Below are 26,385 nucleotides of genomic sequence, written 5' to 3'. Positions count from 1 at the left end.
CTTGAAGAGATACAGGTTTGACAGGTCCAATGGCAGTAAGAAAGCTGTTGCTGAGATGGCAAAATAAGCAAATTAGGCTTTACTGGGCCATGAAGCACCACCAGAGGGCTACTAAAGACTTGGAGAAGGTCTTATGGATTCTTCATGCATTGTTTTTGTACATTGTTGAGTATGCAATTGGTTCCTCATTGTGTGACAAACTGTCAATCACTGAGGAGGAAACATGATGATCTGGGGCTCTTTTGCTGGATCCAGAGTTTTTTTTTTTATTTTAAATATATTTATTGTTTTATACATTAAACATAAAAGGGTCACTGAAGTAATTCAACATCAAAGAATCCATGTATATTTATAAATACATACAAAATACTAATATACACTGACTAAATAGACCCTGGCAGACCAACATACAAAGACATGATAAGAAAGAAAAAGAAGAAAGGGAAAAAAAAGGAAGGAAAAAGGGGCCCCTACATATGCCTCCCCAGCCAAAGATTAAAGATATTATAACAATATCTCACTTCCAATTTCTCCCCTTAAAACTGCATTTTGAATCCATTCAGAGTTTTTAAACAGGGCGATAAGTCTTATTTGTAACTCTATGGGATTTGAAAATATATAATTGCTCCATTTTCTAAAAAAGGTGTCTATTTCACTTTCAGAATCTATTGAGGTTTCATATTGTTCCAAAATTAATTTAGCGTCTAGCTTATTAAGAAGCATGGATAGAGAGGTTTTTTTATTAGACTTCCATGAGAATATAATGTTTCTTGCACAGAGTATTATGAAATTAATAAAAATTCTATTCTCTTCCCTATCCTTGTATTTTTTTCAAAAACACAATCTCCGCTTTATTCAAGAGCACATCATATTTTAAAATTCTGGACAACCAATAAGATACTTTTCCCCAAAATTGATTTACTTTAGGACATCAGATTGGCATTAGGCCTTCTACAGCGTGCACATTCATAACTTTGTGCTCTATTCCATTTTCCTAAATCCTCAGGAGTAATTTAAACTCTGTTAATTAACTTAATATGGAATTCACGCCAAGCTAATTGCTGAGTCGCTGCCCATGCCCTAGCAATGCTTTTTTCAATTGTCTTAAACTCTGTAGTGGGAATATCCACCGACCATTTTTCTCGCAAACGTTCCATGGCCAGCAGTCCGTCTTTAACCAATAGAAGATTGTACCATTGAGATATAGAAACTTTGCCCTTTTGAAACATGTTTAAGCCCATATAGACTCTTTCCCAATTTCTATTAAAGTCTTTTAATTGATATGTGTTCAAAAAATGTCTAACTTGAAAATATACAAATAAGTCTTGATTGGGTAGATTATACTTTTCTTTCAAAACACTAAATGTATGTATGACACTTTTATCACCGTCTATGCACTGAGAAAAAAACTCAATTCCCTTTAATTTCCACCTTGTAAAAACTTCCGTTTCATAACCCGAAGGAAATGCAGGGTTGTCTTGTATCGGAAGAAATTTAGAGCACAGAAAATCAATGTTCAGAGCTCGACATAGTCTTTGCCACGCTATTATTGGATTTTTAAAAGTATACATTTTTTTGAACAACGGAGGCCAGTCTTTTTGATTCATATGTACCAATGCCTTTAAATAATAAGGTTCTTTAGGCTGGTTGAGTCTTTTTAAGGATAACTTAGCGTTAGATTTGCCCCATAGAAATTGTACAAATGCTGCATTAAGCTGTTTTATATCGGATTTATGCAAAAAGAGGTATATTTTGCATCACGTATAATAGTTTAGGTATCGCAATCATTTTAATTAGGTTAATTTTAGCCGCCAGAGATAGGGGGAAAGATGACCACTTTATCAAATCCTCCTTGATTTTATTAATCACAACTGAGAAATTTGCCCTATACCATTGCTCAGGGCAGGTTGAGACACTAATTCCCAAATATTTTATGTTTCTGACTTCTTGAAACGGAATCAGAGCACATGAATCTTTAGTCCGATTTAGCCATATTATTTCTGATTTTATGGAGTTTATTGCATAACCTGATAATGAGCCGAATATTTCAAGCAAATTCAGTAGTATTGGTACATTCTCCCTGGTATTAGAAAGGAAAACAAGAAGGTCGTCCGCATATAAAGATACAAGGATATCTATATCACCCACTTTTATCCCCCTAATAGAGCTACATAGAGCTATTGCAAGCGGTTCAATACTTAGATTGAACAAGAGTGGGGATAGCGGGTACCGCGAAATAATTGAAAGTATTCTGTACATGCTCCATTAACTATTAATGCCGATCTAGGTTTATCATACAACGCCTGGATGAAAGATAAAAAAGGCCCTTTGAACCCAAATTGAGCTAACATAAAGTTTAAATGTTCCCAACTAATGGCATCAAAGGCCTTTTCCGCATCTAAGGTGATAATTGTTTTATCCTCCAGATCTATTTTGTTTAATTTCTTTTTTTGTATTATAAAACTCCACTGTCAGTAACAATTTGCGCAAATTCAAAAATGAAGATCTACCTTTTAGAAAACCAGTTTGGTCCGGGTGATTTAAATTGGGAAGTACTTTCTGCAGCCTAGACGCAAGAATACTTGTTAAAAGCTTATAGTCCATATTCAACAGCGAGATAATGTAATAATGTAAATAAGCTTTTATTTCCCCACGTAATACCGCCTTGGAAGCCTCCCAATAGGTCTCAGGGCTAGAAACTGAGTGAGCATTGCAATGTTTAAATTTCTTCCAAGTATCTATTAACCAATTCTTAAATTTACAATTTGTATAAAAAATTTTTGGAAAAGAGTATACAGGGCTATTTTTCTGGTGCAAGCCAATTGGAAACGTAAGCGAGATTGGAGCATGGTCTGAGATGATAATATCCCTTATCTCTGCTTCAGCTGAGGCCATTAATCTTTCATTAATTAAAATATAATCTATACGGGAAAAAGTTTTAAAAGTATTAGATTTACAGGTATATCCTTTTAGATCGGGATTTTTGATACGCCAAATGTCTTTTAAATTTAGGGCATTTCTGAACTTTCTAAAAAGAACAGTATCCTGTTTTTCTCGAGATCCACACCTCCCCTTACAGGGCCATCTATCAAGCGGGTATTGTGCAATGAGATTAAAGTCTCCTGCGACTATCAGTTTACTTTCTATAAACTGCGCTAATTTTGCCTGCATTTTATCCCAAAATTCCTGTGTATGATTATTAGAGCCATAAACATTGCATAATACATAACTTTGACCTCTTATATCCAACTGCAAAATTATGTACCTGCCCCCAACATCTATCTCAGAGTGAATGATTTTATATTCTAGATTTTTGTGCAGCAGAATTGCCACCCCGCATTTTCAAGTGGACCCTGCGGAGGCGATAACTTTGCCAACCCAACCTGTTCTAAGTTTATTTACTTCATTTTGTACTATATACATTTCCTGCAGAAATGCAATATTGCATCTAAATTTTTTAAGATTTTTGATAATCATTTTCCTCTTAATTAGGGACGTTATACCTCTAATATTCCATGATATCATGTCTATGTTTACTTTATCTGTCATTCTGGAAAAAGGGTAAAGGAGCTGGCATTTTTACTTCTATTATATAAGGAGAGACTTGAGAAAAGACTGGAGGAGCATCGAGGGACAGGGAAAAAAAAAAAAAGAAAATAAAAAAGTTGAGCAGTATTTTAAACATATATATATAGTGATGCACCGAAATGGAAATTCTGGATCGAAACGGAATCCGAAAATCCGGGATGCACTTGGCCGAAAACCGAAACTGATACCGAAAATGTATTTTTTCAAATTATTTTTTTTTAGTTGTTTTTTTTTGCATAATTAGCGCCAATAAAAAAAGCCCACACTTTTATTGAAAGTAACACACTAAAATTGGACAAAAATATCTTAAAACAATAATATGCTACACAATAATTTTACCAAGAAAAAAAAAAAAAACAGGCAAAAAATAATGCCATTTTCGACCAAAATGACCAAAAATGTTGGTGCATCCCTACTTAAAACAATTATAAATATCAATATACTGTATTATTCTTCATTTAGTTCTATGTAACATAATCATATTTAACAGTTTTTTTTTTTTTTACCAATTATCCAAATAAAGTATAATCCTAGAAAATTCATTATATGCAGAACAGTAAGTGAAGTAATAAACTTAAACAGCAGCTCTAGGCTAGCATCAAATTTGAAATATGCTACACAATAATTTTACCGAAACTAACAGGCAAAAAAAATGAAAACCGAAATAGCCAAAAATGCAATTTTCGGCCGAAACTTTCTGCGGCCGAAATGTCGGTGCATCCCTAATATAAAAAATAAATATATATATATATATATATATATATATATATATATATATATATATATATATATATATATATTCCATGATTAAAGCATAACCTCTAGTCTGTTGTAACCTTACAACTCCAAAAAGGAGAATAACAAATGAAGAAAAATAAACCCCCTTCTAATCACATTCATCTAAGAATTTAAACGCTTCCTGTTGTGTGTTTAATATATACCATGAGTTATCTTTAAGAACCCTAATCCTAGCTGGATATAATAGAAAAGGCTTCGTATCCTTTCTTAATAATGGGGGTACAAAGCGGGGCCATAACCTTTCGCCGATTAGAGGTTTCGACTGAATAATCCTGGAAAAGGAGTAATTTACCTCCTTCCTTTATAACCTCTTTCTTTTTTCGATATTCATTTAACAGATCCACTTTATCTTGGAAGTTGAGCATTTTAGCAATTATAGGTCAGGGTATCTTATCACCATCTGGTCTCGATCTTTCCTGCCCTATTCTGTGCACTCTTTCCACAATAAGCTGCCGTTTAGGCCCGGGCATTTCTAAGAGTAAGGGAAGTTTTTCTGTCATAAACTTTTTAAGATCTATATAATCTATTGTTTCTGGAATGCCAATAATTCTATGATTATTCCTCCTGGATCTGTCCTCGAGATCATCTATCCTATCTTGTAGTTTTTTTAAGGACAACCTATAAAAGCTTGTATCCTGTTTTGCTGTATTCATTCTGTCCTCAATGTCTGATATACGTAACTCAGCTGCTTCTATCCTATTATTAAAGTGAATGTAAAGTTTTTGGTTTTTGCAGCCTGTATTCTATTCCTCAGCTAATATATAGTATGATCGCAACTTTTTAATTTTTTTTTTATATATATTATAGTTATAAATACACTTTATATTTACATTCCCGGCCGTTCCTAGCTCCACCCTCCATGTATTTCCGGATAATGCCTTTATTACTTCAAATGCGCGTTCCCGATTGCCGGACCAATTGCGCATGCGCACCATTCCCCATACAATTGATTTGCGCCTGCGTGACACACAAAATGTTATGCCTTAAGCGCAGGCGTCAATCGTTGCATTCAATGACTAGCTATCAATGATAGTATTCAATGCCGGCGACGCTGAAATTTGCGCTGGTTTGGTATCCTATATACGAGCGTAACCTAGAAGTTACGCTCGTATATTTCTGCCGTCGCCCGTAGTTTTTTGGGCCATAGGCAGGTATACCAAACCAGCGCAGTTTGGTATCCAATATACAGCGTAAGGACTTATGTGGCGAAAATGGAGAAATCTTACTCCATTTTCACCTTGCCACAAAAAGCAGCCGTAGTAAGCCTTACGCTGTCTATTGGAGCCTCGTAACTCCCTAAACTAGCTACAAAATAAACCTAACACCTAACGCATGCGCAATGTCTATCTACCTGTCAACCGCGATCCCCCGCCGCAATCCCTAATAAAGTATTTAACCCCTAAACCGCCGCTGCCATCTACATTAACTACCCCCTAATGTGATCCCCCTACACCGTCGCCAACAATATTAAACTACCCCCTAAATTAAGCCCCTTACACCACCGACATCTACCTTACCTACCCACTAAAGTGAGCCCCTTACACCGCCGACATCTACCTTACCTACCCACTAAAGTGAGCCCCTTACACCGCCGCCATCTACCTTACCTACCCCCTAATGTGAGCTCCTACCCCGCCGCCATCTATTTTAAAATTATTAACCCCTAATTTAATCCCCCTACCCCGCAGCCACCTATATTAAATTAACCCCTAATCTAATCCCCCTACCACGCCGCCACCTATATTAAATTATTTAACCCCTAAAATACTAAACTATCCCTACCACTAAACCCAAGTCTAACCCTACAAATAGCCCTGAAAAGGGCTTTTTGCGTGGCATTAACCCAAAGTAAACTGCTCTATTGCCAGCCCTTAAAAGGGCTTTTTGCGTGGCATGCCCCAAAGAATTCAGCTCTTTTACCAGCCCTTAAAAGGGCTTTTGGTGGGGCTTTGTCACAAAGTAAACTGCTCTTTTGCATCTAATCTAAATCCCCCTACACCGGCCCTACCTATAATAAATGTATTACCCCCTAATCTAATCCCCCTACACCGGCCCTACTAATAATAAATGTATTAACCCCTAATTTAATCCCCCTACACCGCCGCCAGCTATATTAACTATATTAACCCTAATTATATTATATATATTAACTATATTAACCCTAATTAAGTTTAGATATTTGTAGTTTATTTAATTTATTGATAGTGTAGGTGTATTTGTAACTTAGTTTAGGATTTATTTTACTGGTAAATTGGTAATTATTTTAACTAGGTAGCTATTAAATAGTTATTGACTATTTAATAGCTATTGTACCTAGTTAAGATAAATACCAAGTTATTAATTACATTGCAGCTATCTAAGGATTTATTTTATAGGTAAGTATTTAGATTTTAATAGGAATATTTTCATTTATAATAATAATATTATATTTATTTTAATAAGAGTTTAGTTAGGGATGTTGGAGTTAGATAGGGTTATTATACTTAAAAAAAAAATATATATATATATATATATATATATATATATATATATATATATATATATATATATATATATATATAAATATAATAACTATATTAACCCTAATATAATTAGGGTTAGTATAGCTGGCGGCGGTGTAGGGGGATTAAATTAGGGGTTAATATTTTTAAAATAGATGTCGGCGGGGTAGATGGCGGCGGGGTAGATGGGGTAGATGTCGGCGGGGTAGATGTCGGGGGGGGTAGATAAGGTAGATGTAGATGGGGTAGATGGCGGCGCGGTAGATGGCGGCGGGGTAGATGGCGGCGGGGTAACTAAGTTAGATGGCGGTTTAGGGGTTAATAACTTTATTAGGTAGCGGCGGGGTCCTTGAGTGGCGGTTTAGGGGTTAAACACTTTATTGGGGATCGCGGACCGCGGTTGACAGGTAGATAGACATTGCGCATGCGTTAGGTGCTCGGAATGGTTTGCGCATGCGCTGCATGTGAACGAGCATGGATTGTCAATGACGATTTGTTAGGGAACGCATGCACAGTTTGATCGCGTTACATGTGCAAAAAGGGGCTGGACGCCACGGGGTATGAGCTAGAATTCGTTAAGGGCAATGTCAATCAAATTAGATACGAGGGACAAGATGGCGGGCGGAGGAAGAAAGTAAGCGAAGTAGGTTTATAAATTCTTCGATTATGGTTTTAGTCTTAAATTATAAAAAAATGATGAATTAAACTAACGTTTATTTTAGGTAATTAACAAGATGAGGAAGAGTGGTGAACGTGACTTGACATTCACTTTAAAGGAATGTATCTAATTTGTAAGTGAGAGCACATCTTGACGGATTTGTTCAAACTAGGGGCTCATTGCATCATAAATAGCCTTAACTAGTGTTTGTGATTCTGTATCCATCTTTGCTATGACATTTTCTTCCCCAATCCTCTCTTGCAATATAGTGCCTATTTTACCCTTTTTATCTTTTTTAGGAGCCATACCTGGCGATTTAACTCTAACAGTGTGAACAAATTTTTCCATGTGTGTGTGATCTGTGAATATTTTAGTGAACAAACGACCAATAAAAAGCTTCTAAACCTGTAATTTATACAGTTGAGACTTTTACTACTATCTAATTGTGTCTAACATAAAAATTACAGCTAATTCTATCAAAACAAGTGATATCCGCAGTGTTCAATTTAATATCCCTATCGGATTATTTTAAATAAGTGTAATATTGTTTTCCAATTACTTATAACCACCTAAAATTCAGGCTATACAGGCTACTACGTACTTATCTTCCTAACTTCCTAACTGTTTTTAAGGAGCAATGTACCAAATGCAAAATAGTCCAGCTCTAACTTAAGCACACAGCATTTACAAAGACATATGCAATATAATCAAAAGTATTGGCGCAGTGTACAATAGAATAATACCTTTTGCGTACAATTTTTTAAACATTACTAGGACCTAGCTAAACCTTGCATGGAGCCTATTATACATTCTATTATTATTATTACTTAAATTTTTGTGCTGACAAGGCATACCACCAACTTCTACTAATAGCGAATAAACAGCTATAAGACAAACAACAATCAATAGTAGTAAAGAGTTGTACATTCAAAAAGATGCAGAGAGATCAAACTATAATTCATATAAACTACAAGAGCAGATATAAAAGTCAGAGTGTGATTACTAAATTTTGACTTTGATCTAAAGCGGCCTTTTTAGGCTGGTGAGTGTCCTGTAAGACAGTTAACCTCTCATTTCTGCTCTGTAACCTTAATATTCAGCACTCAACAGGAAAGGAGCAGAAAAACAAAGCTGGAAATAATTTGTGCTTGACAATATGCAGTGACACAATTGTCCTGGTTCAAATCTGTATACTCAGCCGCAATTCTTCACCATACAGCAAGGTTACCCAGGTTGATAATAGCGGAGGGCCTTTGACACACCCTTTCTGAGGTGGTTAGCCTGAAAATATATAACATGATGTAATCTGGAACTGAGATTATACAGTTATTATATGAACGTCCTCTCTTGAGGAGATTTCAGCAATCTGTGTAGATTCCATCCGTGCAGTAAAAACTGCCATAGAGATCAATAAAGCACCTCACAAGGTTGTTTCACTGGTCACTCTACGAGGGACTTACTCAATTGGCAAGGCATATTATCCCATTAACATCATCCAATAGCATGTTATAACACCATTTTCCGCCTTATCCCAACCATTCTTCACCCTACCCAGATAGACCAGACTTATTATAACCTATATTTTTTGAGAGTGAGGTAAATGCAATTTAAGTGCAGGTTGCAGCTGGGTGTAATGCCAACTTGACCGGGTTACTTCACTGGGATTTTTTTTTTTTTTTTTAAAACCGCTTTATTGAAACAAAAATCCAATTACAGCTTGAAAAATGACAACAACAAAAGAATAAGCCATCATACAGTTAAATTCCAAGCATATTTGCAATGTAAAACTGTTACATTTTATATCGTTAAAATACAAGAACTAAGATTATATTAATATATCAATGTACATAGATATTTATATACATTTAAACATGAACATGTGTGTGTATATATATATATATATATATATATATACATTCCCCCGCAAGTCCTCCTCGCAACAAAAGAGACAAGTCAAGTAATTTATTCTTTGCCTTAAGGCGTCTTATGTCCTGAGTTCTATTAAATCACTAAATCTGTGGGCTGTTGTCTTGATACTTTATTAATATACGTCTCCCAGGCAACCTTCATCTGGATGTATGTATCTAACCTATTACTTCTTAAAAAGGCATACTCCTCTAGGTCTAGCAAATATTTCAACTGCTGATGCCATTGTGCTAATGTGGGGACTTCCTTATTTTTCCAGCCTCTCGCCCCCAGCAGTTTGAAGCTATTACCAGATTCTTTTTAAAGCCCTTAAATTTACCATACGTGATATTAAAAAGCCATATTGTCGGATCCACCAGCACCTCCATTTCTAACATAATTGACATTTCTTTCGCTATCTTCTCCCACATTTTTTGTAAGGGGGAGCACGTCCACCAAATATGTGTCATGTTCCCTGGTTTATTCCCGCATCTCCAGCAACATTCATTAGCGGAAGGGAATTGTTTATGTAGAGGGTGTGTAGTACCACCTTTGAATAATCTTAAGGTTTAATTCTATGATTTTGCTGGAAGCAGAGGTCTTAGTGAATGAGGTGAACATGCTTGACCTATCTATGTGTGATAATTCCATATTCAACTCCCTCTCCCAGCTGTTTATGTAGTGAGGGATAGTCGCAGTCTGTTGCAAGATAGAGTAGGCTAGTGAAAGTGTTCTTCTATTCGTGTAGGAGAATTGCACAGTACCTCAAATGGGGTTAAAGGGCGTAGTAGATTCCTTCTGTCTGTATGTTTAAAAATATGAGTGACACTGTCGTAACAGAAACCAATTCTCAAAAACGGATAACCCGTCATCTGATAATTCTCTGGAGGATTTCAATCTCTGTTCATTCCCCAAGTGTAACATCAGTACAGCTCTCAGGTTATTTCTGTGTTGAGGAGCCTTCAAAATATTAATTCCCGGCGCAAAATACGAATTGTTAGTAAGGGGGGTCAAAGGGGAGAACCTCAAGGAGACATGTGGGTACTCCACGATGATTCTATCCCATGCCTTAAACGTTTCATGAATTACTGCATTTTGAGATATGCTAATCGGTAATAAGACCCTTCTCTGCCAGCACAGGGTCCCCAGGTGACTCTGCTCAGAGATGTCATGTTCCAGGTTTACCCAATCCTTATTATCATAGTTCGTGAACCAGTCCACTACTCTTTGCATGAATACTGCCTGCCTGTATTTTTTGAGGTTGGGAACACCCAGTCCTCCATTCTTAACATGTAAGTGCATGAGTTTCTTATTAACTCTGGCCCTACGTCTGTCCCATATGTAGTCAAAAATAATATTCTGTAGTTTCGCCAGGTAGCTTGAGGGAAGGGGTATGGGCAAGGTCTGAAATAAACACAAAAGTCGGGGCATAATATTCGTTTTTATCGTGTTTATTCTACCTAACCAGGTGATGCGCTGGGATCGCCATGAGGACATGTCTGTAACAATGAACTTCTGTAGGGATTTATAATTGAGAGAGAACATTTCGTGTACAGTAGGGGCTGTGATTCCTAAATACTTAAGGCCCGATTTTTGAGTTGTAAAGGAGCATATCTCCCGGATGCGTGTGGTAAGGCTGTCACTGCTTTGCAATATCAGCATTTCCGATTTATTCTTATTGACTAAGAAATTGGAGACTAATTGGAAGTGGTCTAACTCATGAAGCAATTGGGGGACTGAACTTAGAGGGTTAGTCAGGAAAAATAAAATATAGTATGCATACAGCAGCGTCTTATGTTCCTTGTCTTTTATTCTAATACCTGAGATACCTACATTAGCTCTTAGTTTTGATGCCAAGGTCTCCACTACGCAGGTGAACAACAGAGGGGATAGGGGGCACCCCTGCCTGGTCCCATTAGTTATGTTAAATGTCTCTGATAGAATACCGTTCACTCTCACTCGCGCCACAGGGGTTGTGTATAGAGTGAAGATCTTTGATATAAAATATTTATCTACCCCAAATGATTCTAGTGTCTGACGTAAGAAGGCCCAACCGACGCAGTCAAAAGCTTTCTCCGCGTCGGTTGAGACCACCACTGCCGGTATCTTATGTGTTTGCAAGTGTGTAATTAGGTGAAAAGCCCTCACACTGTTGTCCTTAGCCTCCCGTGAATAAATAAAGCCCACCTGATCGTTGGAAATTATATTAATTTGAATCTGTTTGCAAGCACTTTCGCATAAATTTTAATGTCTGCGTTCAGCAGAGAAATAGGGCGGAAATTTTCAGCTCTGTTAGGTGTTTTGGTAGGACTGTGATATGCGCTTCCAGACCTGTCGGTGTAAAGGGTGACTCCTCAGAGATAGCATTAAAGAGGGGAATCATATGCGGTATTAATATGTCCCGGAATTTTTTTTAAATATTGGTTAGTGAAACCGTCTGGGCCAGGGGCTTTGTTTGTTGGGAGCTGTGTAATGACATTCTTAATCTCCGTATAGGTGACCTGTGCTGAAAGGGAGTGATTTTGCTCGGGAGGGGTATATCTTTCAAATATTCTCTTATATATCTATCGCTGCTGGGGGTTCCCTTATCTTGTAGGTTATAGAGCTGCTCATAGTATTGCCTGAAGGATTCAGCAATCTGCTCAGAGGTATGTATTTCTGTATTTTGTTTATTGTACATCGATAAGATATAGTTTCTTCACTGGGAATTTTTTATGAGGGACTTACATTGAAAACAGAGAGAGTCAAATCCTTTCCAATTAAACAGCTTGACCCTTGGCCCACGCCAACAATCTTCACCCTCCAATAGTGAAAAAACCCCAGACTAGATGTACCCAAGTTAAATTCTGGCCGAGGCCTAGGCCAACCACAAGTACACCACAAATTATCTCAGCCACAGTAAAAGATCAGTCCACAGCATATAACAAACGTGGAAAATATACCAGTCACAATGTCTATGGCCAATTTAGGCCTGAACAGAAAGGGTTACCGGACCAAGCACTGCTGCCTTTTTATGCTTGTGCGACGTCTGTGCCGCTCCTCTCCCCGGCTGTGCTCAAGCAGGATATACCTGCCAAGAGTAGTGGCGTCGCTGACTCAGATAGGCGTGTGGGCTGAAGCGGCTTGACTCCGCTACCTTGCTTGGTACCTAACTTCTTTCCCCTGTATTACAGGGCACCCAGAGAACCTCCGTTGCTTCTCCAGCTACACGCTTGTGCTGATAGCGTTCCTGGCCGCTCCACGCACGCCTACGTCATGTGCGTCAAGTGACGCTGCACCGGTAACCCGCTGGATCCAGAGTTAGCGACTTGCTCAGAGTAGGTGGCGCCCTTAACAAAAAAGTACCACAGCATTTTGCAGCACCATACAATACCCTATGGAATACGCCATGTTGGTCATGGCTGCACCCTACAGCAAGGTAATGACTGAAATCACCTCCAGGGTTTATGTAAGAATTACCTTAGAAGAAAAGAAAAGACAAGACTGTAGGCTCCAAATCCATGCAATGGTCAGTACAGTCTCCAGACATAAACTAATTTGAGCTAATTTGGGACGAACTGGACAGAAGGATAAAAGCAAATTAACCTATAAATGCAATACATTTGTGAAAACTTCTGCAATTGTGTTGGAAAGAACTTTTTGAACCATAATTGATTGCCATTGTAGAATGAATGCCACAATTGTTACAGTGGGTATTGAAAATAATCACCCCCTTGAAAATAATCAAATTTTGTTGCTTTGCAGCCTGAAATAAAGAGAGACACAGTTATTGTTTATCCAGTTGTATTTACTCAATGGAACTTATAACATCCAGGTGAAATATATAACACCAACATGTCAGACAAAAATAAAGACAATTCAAAAACAGAATCACTGAGTTGGAAAGAGTATAACCCCCGTGTGTCAGTAGTTTGTTGAACCACCTTTTGCTGTAATTACAGCCTTTAGTCTGTTGGGAAATGTCTCTACTAACTTTGCACATTTAGACTGTGCAATATTTGCCCACTCTTCTTTGCAGAACTGCACCAGCTCTGTTACATTTGATGTTGACCGTGTGTGGACTGCAGTCTTCAAGTCATGCCACAGATATTCAATGGGGTTTAAGTCTGGGGTCTGACTAGGCCATGCAAGGACATTCACCTTTTTCTCCTTCAACCACTGTGTGGTCATTTTTGCTGTGTGCTTTGGGTCATTGTCATGTTGGATGGTAAATCTTCCCATTGACAACTTCCTCGCAGAGGGCAGCAGATTTTCCTCAATAATTTTTTCCATGTGGCCTCAGAATCTCCTAAGTGTGTTTATGGCAAAGCTCAGTCGTGACTGCATGTGGCTTTTCTTGAGTAGTGGCTTTTTTTCTTGCAACCCTCCCATAAAAGCCACATTTGTCGAGAATTTGTGATGATGTTGTTATATATTTCACTTGGATGTTATACGTTGCACTGAGTAATTACAACTGGATAAACATAAACTGTGTCTGCCTTTATTTCAGGCTGCAAAGCAAACAAATGTGATTATTTCCAAGGTGGTGATTATTTTCTATACCCACTGTACATCTGTAAAAAGTGGCTATTGTGATGAGTCAAAAATTAGATTAAATTTAAATGGACAGTCAATTCAAAATTAAACTTTCGTGATTCAGATAGGGCATGCACTTTTAAACAACTTTCCAATTTACTTTTATCTTCAATTTTGCTTTGTTCTCTTGGTATTTTTTGTTAAAAGCTAAACCTAGGTAATCTTATATGCTAATGTTTAAGCCATTAAAGGCTACCTCTTATTTTCTCATTGCATATTGACAGTTTTTCACAGCTAGACAGCGCTGGTTTATGTGTACCTTATAGATAACCTTGTCCTTACTCCTGTGGATTTACCTAGGAGGCAGCACTGATTGGCTAAAATTCAAGTCTGTCAGAAGCACTGATATAAGGGGGCAGTTTGCAGAGGCCTAGATACAAGATAATCACAGAGGCAAAAAGTGTATTAATATATAACAATGTTGGTTATGCAAAACTGGTATAGGTAATGAAGGGATTATCTATCTTTTTATACAATAAACATTTTCAAGTAGACTGCCCCTTTTTATAGTAACAATTCTATAATTTCTTTGTGCATCTCCAATTGTTTTGTTCTACACTTTAATTACAAAACACATTGAGATATTAAAGGGACACTAAACCCAAACATGTTCTTTCATCATTCAGGTAGAGAATACAATTTTAAACATTCCAATTTACTTCTATTATCTAATTTGCTTTATTTTTTAGATATCCTTTGTTAAATAAATAGCAATGCACATGGGTGAGCCAATCACATGAGGCATCTATGTGCAGCTACCAATCAGCAGCTACTGAGTCTATCTAGATATGCTTTTCAGCAAATAATTTCAAGAGAATGAAGCAAATTAGATAATAGAAGTAAATTAGAAAGTTGTTTAAAATTGCACACTCTTTCTAAATCATGAAAGAAAAAAATTGGGTTTCATGTCCCTTTAAATTCCTTAACTTTCAATAAAAACTGGACAATTGAAGGTATTCTAAAACTTTTGATTGGTAGTTTTACTTTTATTATTTTGCATACTTTTCCTGTAATTTAACTGTGGAAATAGTTAGTTTTCTAATACTGAGAATTGGAAGTACACATTGGGACCCCTATAATTCTGACCCTGAAAACACATCTGTATCTAACTGGCCTCGAGAGGTCATACGATTACATACTGCAAAACAATAGCTGTTTTGCTGAAACAAAAATGGTGATATACGTTAATATATTGAATACATTAATGTATTTTTCCAGAATTTATTATTTTTTTTTCTTTTATAATATGGCAAGCGATTTCATTGTTGCCTGATATTTTATTCTATTGCTACAGAAAAGTCTTGTAATTACAAGTTGTTAGCTCAACCTATAACTTTTCAAATTTTTAGTGCTATTTTGTGCGATGTTTGGATTTACCATGGACTTTTAATATCAAGTTGTGTGCTAATATTAGTGGGATCTAGTGATATTGCTTAAGCCTCCTGTGCTATTATTAGCATGCCACTTGTAATTTTGCCCTATCTGTCAGGGATTGTGTAGTTGCGGCAGGCTCCACTTCAACCCATTGAGGTCATGGCAAAACATTAAAACAAGGGGCACCACATAGCATGAAGGTGTTTTCACATCAAATTCCCAATAGAAATATAAATTCAACACTCACAATTGCAATGGCACCAAACAAAATTGTGCTGTATGTGCATCTGGCATTCTCAGATGCCAGCTGGCTGATCCATGGCTCGTCGCTATTTCCCCCTCCACAGTCGGTGAGAAGGGAAAGGAGCCAGGTGACACTCAACAGCCATATGGCGTTATATGTGCTTTTGTTACAAGTCTCCCAGCAGACAATGTGTTTTTTTCATCAGGCTTAATACAGACTAAAACAGGTGCACTTAAAGGGACAGTCTACACCAGAATTGTTATTGTTTTAAAAGATAGATAATCCCTTTATTACCCATTCACCAGTTTTGCATAACTAACACAGTTATATTTATATACTTTTTACCTCTGTGATTATCTTATCTAAGCCTCTGCAAACTGCCCCTTTATTTCAGTTCTTTTGACAGACTTGCAGTTTAGCTAATCAGTGCTGGCTCCCAGGTAACTTCATGTGCATGAGCACAGTGTTCTCTATATGAAACACACGAACTTACACCCTCTAGTGGGGAAAAACTGTTAAAATGCATTCTGAAAAGAGGTGGCTTTCAAGGTCAAAGAAATTAACATATGAACCTCCTAGGTTAAGCTTTCAACTAAGAATACCAAGAGAACAAAGCAAAATTGGTGATAAAAGTAAATTGGAAATTTGTTTAAAATTACATGCCCTATCTGAATCATGAAAGTTTATTTTGGACTAGACTGTCCCTTTAAAACTTCACCACTAGCACACACATGAGGAAAGCCCCATATGTGAAATTATGGCAACCTGTGTAAACCAAATATTTCATGCAAGTTACACATTTCTGAGCTATCCTATGTGCATTATCACATTGACAATACAAACAAATTGCTTTGAACAATATGTTAAAACATAGATTCAAAGGGCCATTATAGTGTTAACATTACTTGTGCTAATCCATGTCATTTTAACAAAAATGGGACCCACAGAGCTCCGCTGGTCAGCTAAGCTATAATGTAAATTATACAGATAACTTTGAAAAATTATTAAATACTGTGTAGCTATAAATTGTATGCTGGTGATGATTTAATAGGCTAATTTAATGACTTGGAGAATCAATCTTTGTCTTTTACATCTATTTTAGCTTGAAAGGGCCTGAATCTGATACTCTAAAGCTCTCTGCTCTGGCTAGATTGTTTAAAATGCCTCAGCAGTATTACTAGGCCCCTATGGGATTGAGTTAAATGCATTTTTTCCCCTGGGAACTGTGTATCTCATTAATTGGAGTTCACTAATATGCCTCATGTTAAGGAGGTACACATACTTTATAATATAATGAGAAGATAAAGCTGATTTCAATTCATGTCTGTGAGTTTTTTTTGTTTTTTTAAGAATCATCCCATTAGAGTGCTCCTATAACAATAACTAATTAAGTTTAGAGTGTACAAGCATGGATTAGAGAATATATTAAACATCTCAAATTCTGAATCATTGTAGTTGTCTGTTTTCAGTCCTAAATATCTTTACTGGGCTTTTATCTAAATAACAAATGCAGAATGCATTGTGTTTCAATATTACTAAAAGGGGAAGAGGTCTTGCAGAAACTTTTATGTGGTTTTAAAGGGACATTCCATCGAAAATTGGAATTCGTATTGGCAAAAATACTTCTTATAAAACGTGTATTTAAGTATGTACTGTGCACCAGCATTTTAAGCACAGCACTTGCTCCAAGAGCGTATAGGGCTTGTACCATCTGGTAGTAACTAAATTTGTTAATGGCTAACATGATACAAGCCCCACTGGTGCTCTGAGCAGCTGCAGTATTTTTAAATGCTGGTGCAGTGGCAATATCTAGCTATGCTTTACATGCAGGTGCAGAGAAAAATGTTAACACTAAAAACAGTGATAACTTTTAATAGAAGCATTTTTGCCAATACATGTATATATGTTTCTTTTCAAAGATGTAATTCATCTATGTGCATTTAAATTTTGACTGGAATGTCCTTTTAAGTAAACTTACAGATTCAACAGATTTGACGTTTAGAATTTTTACGTTATGTGAGAAATGGAAGAAAAACAGCATTCACATCATCTACAATACGCATGTAGGAAACAAATTACTTAGATTTAATGAAATCAATTTTGAAAGCCATGACCAATTTTTAAATTAGAAAATGAGCTTTATTTTAAAATGACATCTTAAAGTTAAATAGCGTCCAGGTTTGCCTTACTCCATAGTCAAGGACATTAGACCAGGCTTTGCCTAAGGTATAATCAAATATTTGTTTACTAGTGTTTAAGCCCATGTTCACAGGCTAAAATGTTCCCCTACAAGATCCTTTCCTTAGCCTTTATTCCCCCCTCCACTCTAGGATCCCCCTGTACCTCCTCCCCCTTCCATCCTTCCACCTCCCTGCTGCTCTTAGCATGCAATGGGCCACCCACCCGGCTCCCTTCTAACCCTCCCACGCCACCAACCTTCGGCACCACCGCGGCCCAATGTAAGACTATTTCTGCACTGTCCCACTCGCGGGGCATGCAGAAATAGTGCAATCTCGCTACCTTTAGCGAGATCACAGCAGAGAGAGGCCAGGTCCTTAAGGGCTTGACGACCAGTGCTGTACTCGTGCAGTCTCTACTACTCATTGGCGCTGGTCATTAAGGGTTTAAGGCCAGGTATGTTTGCCTTGCGCAGTCTCTACTGCGCATGGCTGCGTTGGACAAACATACTTGGCCTTTTATTATATAGGATATGAGGGGGTCAAAAATATTACTATAATTTACATTATTTTTAAAGCAATATGTAACAAATAAGAGTAATTTTTGTGTTAGAATATCATGTCACTTTAACAAAGGGGCTGTTGCGCCCTTTTTAAATAGATTTAGATATATCTATCATTTCAAATCTTCATATTCAAGGCCAAATGATTAAACAGGCCGACACCTATTTTATTGCCAACGATATTAGATCAATTTTTTTGGTAACTTTGTGTCACTGATTCTGACAATGGCATTTTTTTCAAGATTGGCTCTAATTTTAGAGATAATGGATGCTCCCATTGAAAAATGCAAACAATGTAATGATCAGGCATACCCTACCCACAAATCAATAAGAAACTGTCTCAAATAATACAAATAGCTAATGGCGTTTGTATTCAGTAAAGTAACCTAAAAACAAAGTAAGCTGATTCAGATAATCACACTAAATGGAATAGTAAACCCAATTATTTTCTTTCATGATTCAGATAGAGCATGCAATTTTAAGCTTTTAACTTTTCTAATTTACTCCTATTAATAATTTTTCTTTGTTCTCTTGCTATGTTTATTTGAAAAGGCATGAATGAAAGCTTTGGAGCAGGCCTATTTTTTGTTCAGTACCCTGGATAGGGCTTGCTGATTGGTGCCTGCATTTAGCTATCCAGTCAGCAAGCGCAACCCAGGTTCTCAACCTAAAATGGGATGGCTCCAAAGCTTTTATTTCTGCTTTTTCAAATACAGATAGCACGAGAACAAAGAAAAATTGATAATATAAGTAAATTAGAAAGCTGCTTAAAATTGCATGCTCTATCCGAATCATGAAAGAAAAAAATTGGGTTTAGTGTCCCTTTTAAAGCATAGAAAAACACTTGTAAGTGGCTTTGGAGAAACTGTACCTTTATGCTCATTTTGATACCCCAAATTTTAGTTGGCGATCATGTTTTGCACCAAGTCTTCGTAATTGTCTTCTTTGTGGTTGCCCAATAAATTCTTGACAATTTAAGACATAACTGTACCAGGCAGAAGCTTCAACATCATTCTTAACTTTTGTGAAATTTGAATCCTTGATGAGTTTAGGAATTTGAGGACCATCAAAGATTCCTGCTTTTATTTTTTCAAAACTCACCCCAATGAACTATCTACAAATGTATTTGAAAGCGATTGCCATCTCTGTCCAAGGCCTTAACAAATTGCTTCATAAGTCCAAGCTTGATATAGAGTGGTGGGAGAATTATTTTTATTTTTTTCCTTTGTCAAAAATCAACCAATGGCTCGTTAATGATGTTCGCTGCACCTACAGTTATGTCTTCCCTTGAAGGCCATGTCACTCTTTTCCATTGATCTTGCTTTGCCTTACTATCCCAGAGGCAGATGAAACAATGGTACTTTGTGTATCTACTTTTGCTTCCCAAGCAAGAAGTTCATCATTAGATCAACACAAATAGACCATTCTGCTAGACCATTTTGATATTTTTCTTTGTTTTGTTGAGTGAACCACTGGAAGAGATCCATAGTGGTTACCGTTATGAAATAAAACACATTTTAAGCTTCTGTTGGAATATGAAGTTATATGATAAAGATAAGATTAGATTAAAGAGTACATTATACAATGTTTCAGAGTAAAAATACAGACCAAATCCTGCTGTATATGTCGGCAGCCACAAGTCATATTGGGTTAAAATCATAATTTGGGGGGTATACTTTTGCAAATCTTATGTCATTCTTGGATTCATAACCCCTAAAATATCCTAAATTTGTTCAAACATCCTTGGGAATTTTTTTTTTTACCTGTTATTGATCAAAACTCCATGATAAGCAAATCACAGAAAGCTGACAAATTTATAGATATAATGCAATACTTTGAGCTATGTTTGACTTTAAGGATTTCAAAACTTTTACTATGTCGGCACAACATGACCATCCTTTTCCAATCTCAAACATTTATATTGCCAAACTTACCTACTTTTCCAGCAAAACGATCGTTCATAATGCTATAAAATTATATTTTATCTTTCCATGGTGACGTCATTTAATCCAACCCTCTTTTATGGGCCGATCACTAGCAAACTCCATTGCAAATCCTAATGCGATCTCTTGCATATCATTAACTGACTATTTCATTACTCGGCGCATGCGCATTGTGACTTGCTGTCTCACACATGCACATATACTATCTCTGTTACCACACTTGCCCTTAGAATGCTGTTGGAATAACGCTTGATGCTGTGTGACGTATACAATGACGAGTCAGGAATATTGCACATGCGCAAAGCAACATTTGTCTGCCATTTTCATAACCTAGGTTATCGGTCACGATTGGAGGATAATAAAGACTAGCCGGCGGTGGGTTCGGAAAACAATTTATTTTCAACTTAATGTATCTCTTGGGGGGTCACATTGTCCTCATCTCTTTTTTTTTTCCCCAGGAAGAAGAATCATTGGTTTTGTTTAAAAAGAATAAAAAAATAAAAATCAATCAGGGTGGATAAAAATCATTGATTTAAATCTGATTTTTCTTTTAAATTTAAATCTGATTTTTTTATTTTTTTATTTAAATAGGATTTTTTTTAAAAAAAAAAATGCTTTTTGAGGAAAATCTATCTGATACATTTATAATCTAAAGATTATTCATTCTGAAATATAGATTAGTTTTTAATTATATAACAAGATGCTGTATATTCATGGCTGTAATGTTTAATTGTTTTGGTAAATTTAATTCCTATAATCCATACACAATGTCATTCTCTTCCAGAAGTTTCTGTCAGATTACTTTGGGAAATTCTTCTATCGGGAATATATTATTGGTTTTGTAGTTATAAAACTGAATTTTTGTTTGCGGAAATAACATGCCCCTTCTTCACAGCAAAAAGTTTGTAACCCCCCCCCAAGAAAAAACATAACGCAAAAAGAAATAGACCTTAAAGGGACATAATAATAAACAAAAACTTTTAGGTTTTAGATAGAGCACACCATTTTCAGATTTACTTCTATTATCACATTTCCTTTATTATGTTGGTATCCTTTGTTGAATGCATTGCTTCTGAGATTTAGATAAGAGAAGTAAATTGAAAAATTATTTAAAATTGCATGTTCTTTCTAGATCATGAAAGTTTTTTAAAATGTTACTTTACTGTACCTTTAATGCCATTCCCCTGCAAATCTAAGTACACAGAATAAATCCATACTACGTTTCATGAAGCTCAATGAGTTGAAGATATTTTGGAGTGGAATAAATCTGCACAAGCACCTAAGTGTAAGGAGGGAGGGGCAATAAAGTAATCATTATTTTTCCCTTTTCAATAAAGTACAGCTAAAAAATATGAATGATTAACTTATTAACTGGATATAGTTCCCCTCCCAATAATTTCACTATTTTCAAAGATCTGTTTATGGATATCTAATGATAAATAACCATATCAATAATGGTCTAATATAGCTGGAAAAACAATTTGAAAATGTATTATTAGGTATAGACCGATATCGTTTTTTCAGGGCCGATACTGATTATTGACCGCCTTTCAGGCCGATAACCAATAACGGGAGCCAATATTCTGTACATTTAAAGTTTTGAAGAATCCACCTAATTTCTACACAAATCTAGTATAAACTGAATATGCTTCTTAAAATTTTAAACATTAAAAGCAACTGGGAAAAATAAAATGCTTGAAAATTAACTTATTAAATGACTTCCCAAAACATAGAAAAATTGCATAAATCTTTTAAACTGCACACTGATATATAAAATTAAATTTAAGTCACTGAAAAGCTCTTTATGTATTGCTGACCCTTATGAGCAAATCTAAAGTAATTTAGCTCTGTGTACTTCAGGGAAACTATGTAGCTTTAAGTGCCACTTAAAAATCACATTTTCTATTTCCCAAATCATATATGTTTGTTTATGCAAGTCCATCTACAGGCCTGCCATTGGGGTATGGTAGTTGGTAACTGAGCTCCCAGGAACACCTGGGCTTGGACTCTTTTATCAGTGCTAATTATTATTAGATGCTATGTCTAGCTTATATGTGCTATAGATGATTTGTATCACTTAAAACTACATAGTTTCCCTGAAGTACACAGAGCTAAATTTCTTTTGATTTGCTCCATATCGAATAGAATTGTGATGTGTTAGGAGCGCCTAGTGAAAGGCTAGGTCTAAATAAGGGTATGAACTATAAGTGTCGTTAAGTATACTAGCACAATGAGCCAAAATTGACAAATTTAATATAGCATTTGCTTACAAGTATAATATAACATATAATATCTGCAGATGATAACAAGTTAAAAAAGCTTAAAAGTATATGGATCCGTCTTGATAAAGGCCCTATTGGTGGGCCAAAACTCGTTGGCATATATGGTGAGTTTTATTCCTATTTTTGCAAACTTATTTTAAACAATACTGCTCTATGTTGTACTTTTCTTTCTTTCTTTTTTCACAGGGATTGGATCTTCTCACATTTTTTTATATAATTTTATTTTGACATTTGTCTTTTACATCAAGTATTTTTTATGAAGTTGTTCACATGGACTTTTGCTAACTTTTGCTAACCAGTGCTCACAGTTTTTTACTGTTTGATTTATGACATTGTCTGTTTTGGATTTTTCACTGTTGGAATATTATCACTACCACTGAAGTATATATTTTTTGATTCTTTTATTTTTTGATTTTTTTTTTTTTTTTTTTTTTTTTGATTTTTTGGATTTACACTCGGATCACGAGGAGACTCACACATCACAATTTTCTAGACTTCATATCATTTTTCATTGGATTTCTACACATTTGGATCATGAGGACATCTTAATTGACTCATACACCACCACTTCCTAGACTTTATTCATTTTTTATTGGTTTTATTGATTTTACATTTATTTTTATTAATTGTTCACAGGAATTTATTTGGTATTTTCACAGATATTATTTATCTCTGATCTCACGACCCCATCCCCATTGCTGTCTCCTAGGACATCCAATCCATACATATTATTATACAGTAACCTTACTGTATTACTTTTGTATCTTTCTTATCTTTTTTAAATTGTTTTTTATTATTAATTATGTCACCATTGATTGTTTTTAGTAAGTATTATGGATCCATATACTTTTAAGCTTTTTTAACTTGTTATCATCTGCAGATATTATATGTTATATTATACTTGTAAGCAAATGCTATATTAAATTTGTCAATTTGGGCTCATTGTGCTAGTGTACTTAACGACACTTATAGTTCATACCCTTATTTAGACCTAGCCTTTCACTAGGCGCTCCTAACACATCACAATTCTATTAGACTCTTTTCTTGGGTATCTAGAGACCCAATTGTTATAGGAGCTTAGGTCTTGGCAGTTAGCGCCGTCGGATAGATCATATTCTTTTATATTTGCTCCATATCGGTTAGTTTCTGGCCAATACCGATATTTCAGAAATTCCAAATATCAGCCCTAAAAACTGTCCGCTCCGATATATCGGTCTATCCCTAGCTGTTATTCTAAAAATTAAAACCATTACTTAAACCGGTGTTACTAATTAGTGATTTAAATCGCAATTTAAATCCTATCCATCTTGTCTTTTTCACTGTTATCTGTGTAAAGGGGCGCTAAAGTAATTTTTTTCATATATGCATCAGAAATTTTCTGGATTGCAAAAACTCTCTGCAATTTATTTGTATGGTTTTAGAAGCATTTAAAACTGACAATTGGTTAGCCAAATTTTTATGCTTTTTCAGACCATTGACAGACCTTTTGAAATCTGTTTTTAATGTTGTATATCTTATCTCCTTTGTTGTGGCCGTTTAAACAAATATGTGAGCTACCTCACATATCCACCAATTAATCTGCAGCATATAGGCAGTTCATGATTCTGCTAAATGCACACTATTCTCTTGGGGAGGGGGGTAGTTTTAAGATTTTTATATTACAGGAAAAACAAGCAAAACAAATTAAAGGTGCACAAGGCATATTTACATAGCTATTATTGTGCAATGGGCTTATTGCTAAAACAGTAATAACTTTTGCAAGAGGCGTTTGTGCTGATCCTTGTATATTTCAAAGTTGATTCTTTTCCAAAACGGAAATTAATCCCTGTGGATTTCAATTTCGAGTTTGATGTCCCTTTAATGTGTAGCTGATGTTTTCATTCCTTGCTGATCAATGAGATGAGTAATGTTAGACAGTTTATAATCCACATAATGGGTTGCATAAACAGGAGAACAAATGTCCTGAACTATATAGCCTATTTTCAGATACATGTTTTCAATCTCTCGTCTTGTGGGTCCTTAAAGAGTTATAGTGAAAAATACTGCTGAAGGGACTGTCTGTATTATTGAATAAATGTCACACAAAATCAGCTAGAAAGGCGCTTTGGCAGTTTAGTTGTGATACTTCCATCAACTTGTTCTAACTGATTGATAGAGTTGTTTTCTATTTCAGGCTATTTTGGCTTTTTGCTGGATTTATGTACGAAAATACCAAAGCCATCAGGAAAGTGAAGTCATTTCAACTATTACAGCAATAGCTGCACTGGCTATTGCACTAATCACTTCTGCACTTCTCCCTGTGGACATATTTCTGGTTTCCTTTATGAAGAATCAAAATGGCACATTTAAGGTACTTGCTGCTCAGCTCTGTATGAGCTACCTACTAAAGTAATATGTTTATAGCATAAAATCATAAGTGATCGTAATTATAAACATGTTTTTGCTTATTAAACGTTTGACACTTTTCTGTAAAATATAAAGGAAAACAAATGCCATACTGATTTTCTGAAGTTGGAACTTCTTTCTTTTGTAACGTAAATTGTATAAGTTTTAATAGCTTTAAAATTGAAGCTCATTATTTTTTTTAAAATTCCTTGACTCGTGATCCAATTACTGTGTTTTTTGTTTTGCTTTCTTCAAATCACACTGCAATGAATTTTACATTTTGTATGAATATGCAAAGACCAGTTATTTGATTAAAGGAAAATGAAACCCAAAAAGTTATCGTTCATGATTCAGAAAGAGCATACCATTTTACATGACTTTCTAATTTACTTCTATTATCTACTCTGCTAAATTTCCTTTGCTATCTTTTGTTGAAAAGCATACCTAGGTAGGCTCAGGATTTGGGAGCTAGCTGCTGATTGGTGACTGCACATATATGCCTCTTGTCATTGGCTTACCTATGTGTTCAGCTAGCTCCCAGTAGTGTATTGCTGCTCCTTCAAAGAATACCAAGAGCATGAAGTAAAATTGATAACAGAAGTAATTTTGAAAAGTTGATTAAAAAGCTATGCTCTTATCTGAATCATGAAAGAAAATAATGGGATTCATGTTCTTTTAATATATATATATATATATATATATATATATATATATATATATATATATATATATATATATATATATATATATAAATATACTCTACTGTAATTCTTATTTCTTAATACTTTAACCCCTACTTTATAGAGGTACTATAGTGTAAACACTATTTGTAAGAAATCAAATCACGTGATCGCATTGACGATTTCAAGGCTGGGATCGGATCATGGGGGACTACCTACGCTGCTAGGTATGCCCCCAGGCTGATCCTTGCCTACGTCAAAGGGGGAAGCTGCAGGTTGCTGTATATGGTAGGATGTTCCATGCCGTCCTAATGGTGTTAAAGCCCAGTGCTGTTAGGACGGCAGGGAACGTCCTAACAGCATAAAGTGGTTAAGTGCTATTTGGCATGCTTTGCTTGAAGTTAGTTTTTCCAATATATTGTAAAACCTGAAACTTTGTATAATTAAGGGAGACGTGTATAGCTATATAATATTGCATGCATGCTAAAGTAATAATATCAATGAACAGTTTATTCTATAATTATTTTAGTATTTAGATGAAATTTAAACTGTGCTACTAATACTGTTTTTGTCCCTGGCGATTTCCATTTTACAGTAGTTCTAGTAGCAGACAAGAACTTCAGTAATACGTTTGAGTGATTCTGCTTGCTGTGTTTATGTAACATTTAGTAATTCTTTAGTTTACAACTGGCCATTAAGCATTAAAGGGATA

The 26,385-nt window shown here is 35.7% G+C and overlaps 1 protein-coding gene across 1 annotated transcript in view; it reads left to right on the top strand.

Moving 5' to 3' along the window:
* LMBRD1 (LMBR1 domain containing 1) overlaps window positions 1-26,385 on the top strand; it is an 810,247-nt gene that overhangs the window by 4,222 nt on the left and 779,640 nt on the right. The window contains exon 2 of the mRNA XM_053710415.1: window positions 24,782-24,958. Coding sequence (XP_053566390.1) covers window positions 24,782-24,958 — 177 coding nt within the window. The remainder of the gene's footprint in view (window positions 1-24,781; window positions 24,959-26,385) is intronic.

The sequence above is a fragment of the Bombina bombina genome, chromosome 4 (genome assembly GCF_027579735.1).
Source record: "Bombina bombina isolate aBomBom1 chromosome 4, aBomBom1.pri, whole genome shotgun sequence".
In the NCBI taxonomy this organism is placed as follows: Eukaryota; Metazoa; Chordata; class Amphibia; order Anura; family Bombinatoridae; genus Bombina; species Bombina bombina.
This window is presented reverse-complemented; position numbering and strand designations above follow the sequence as displayed.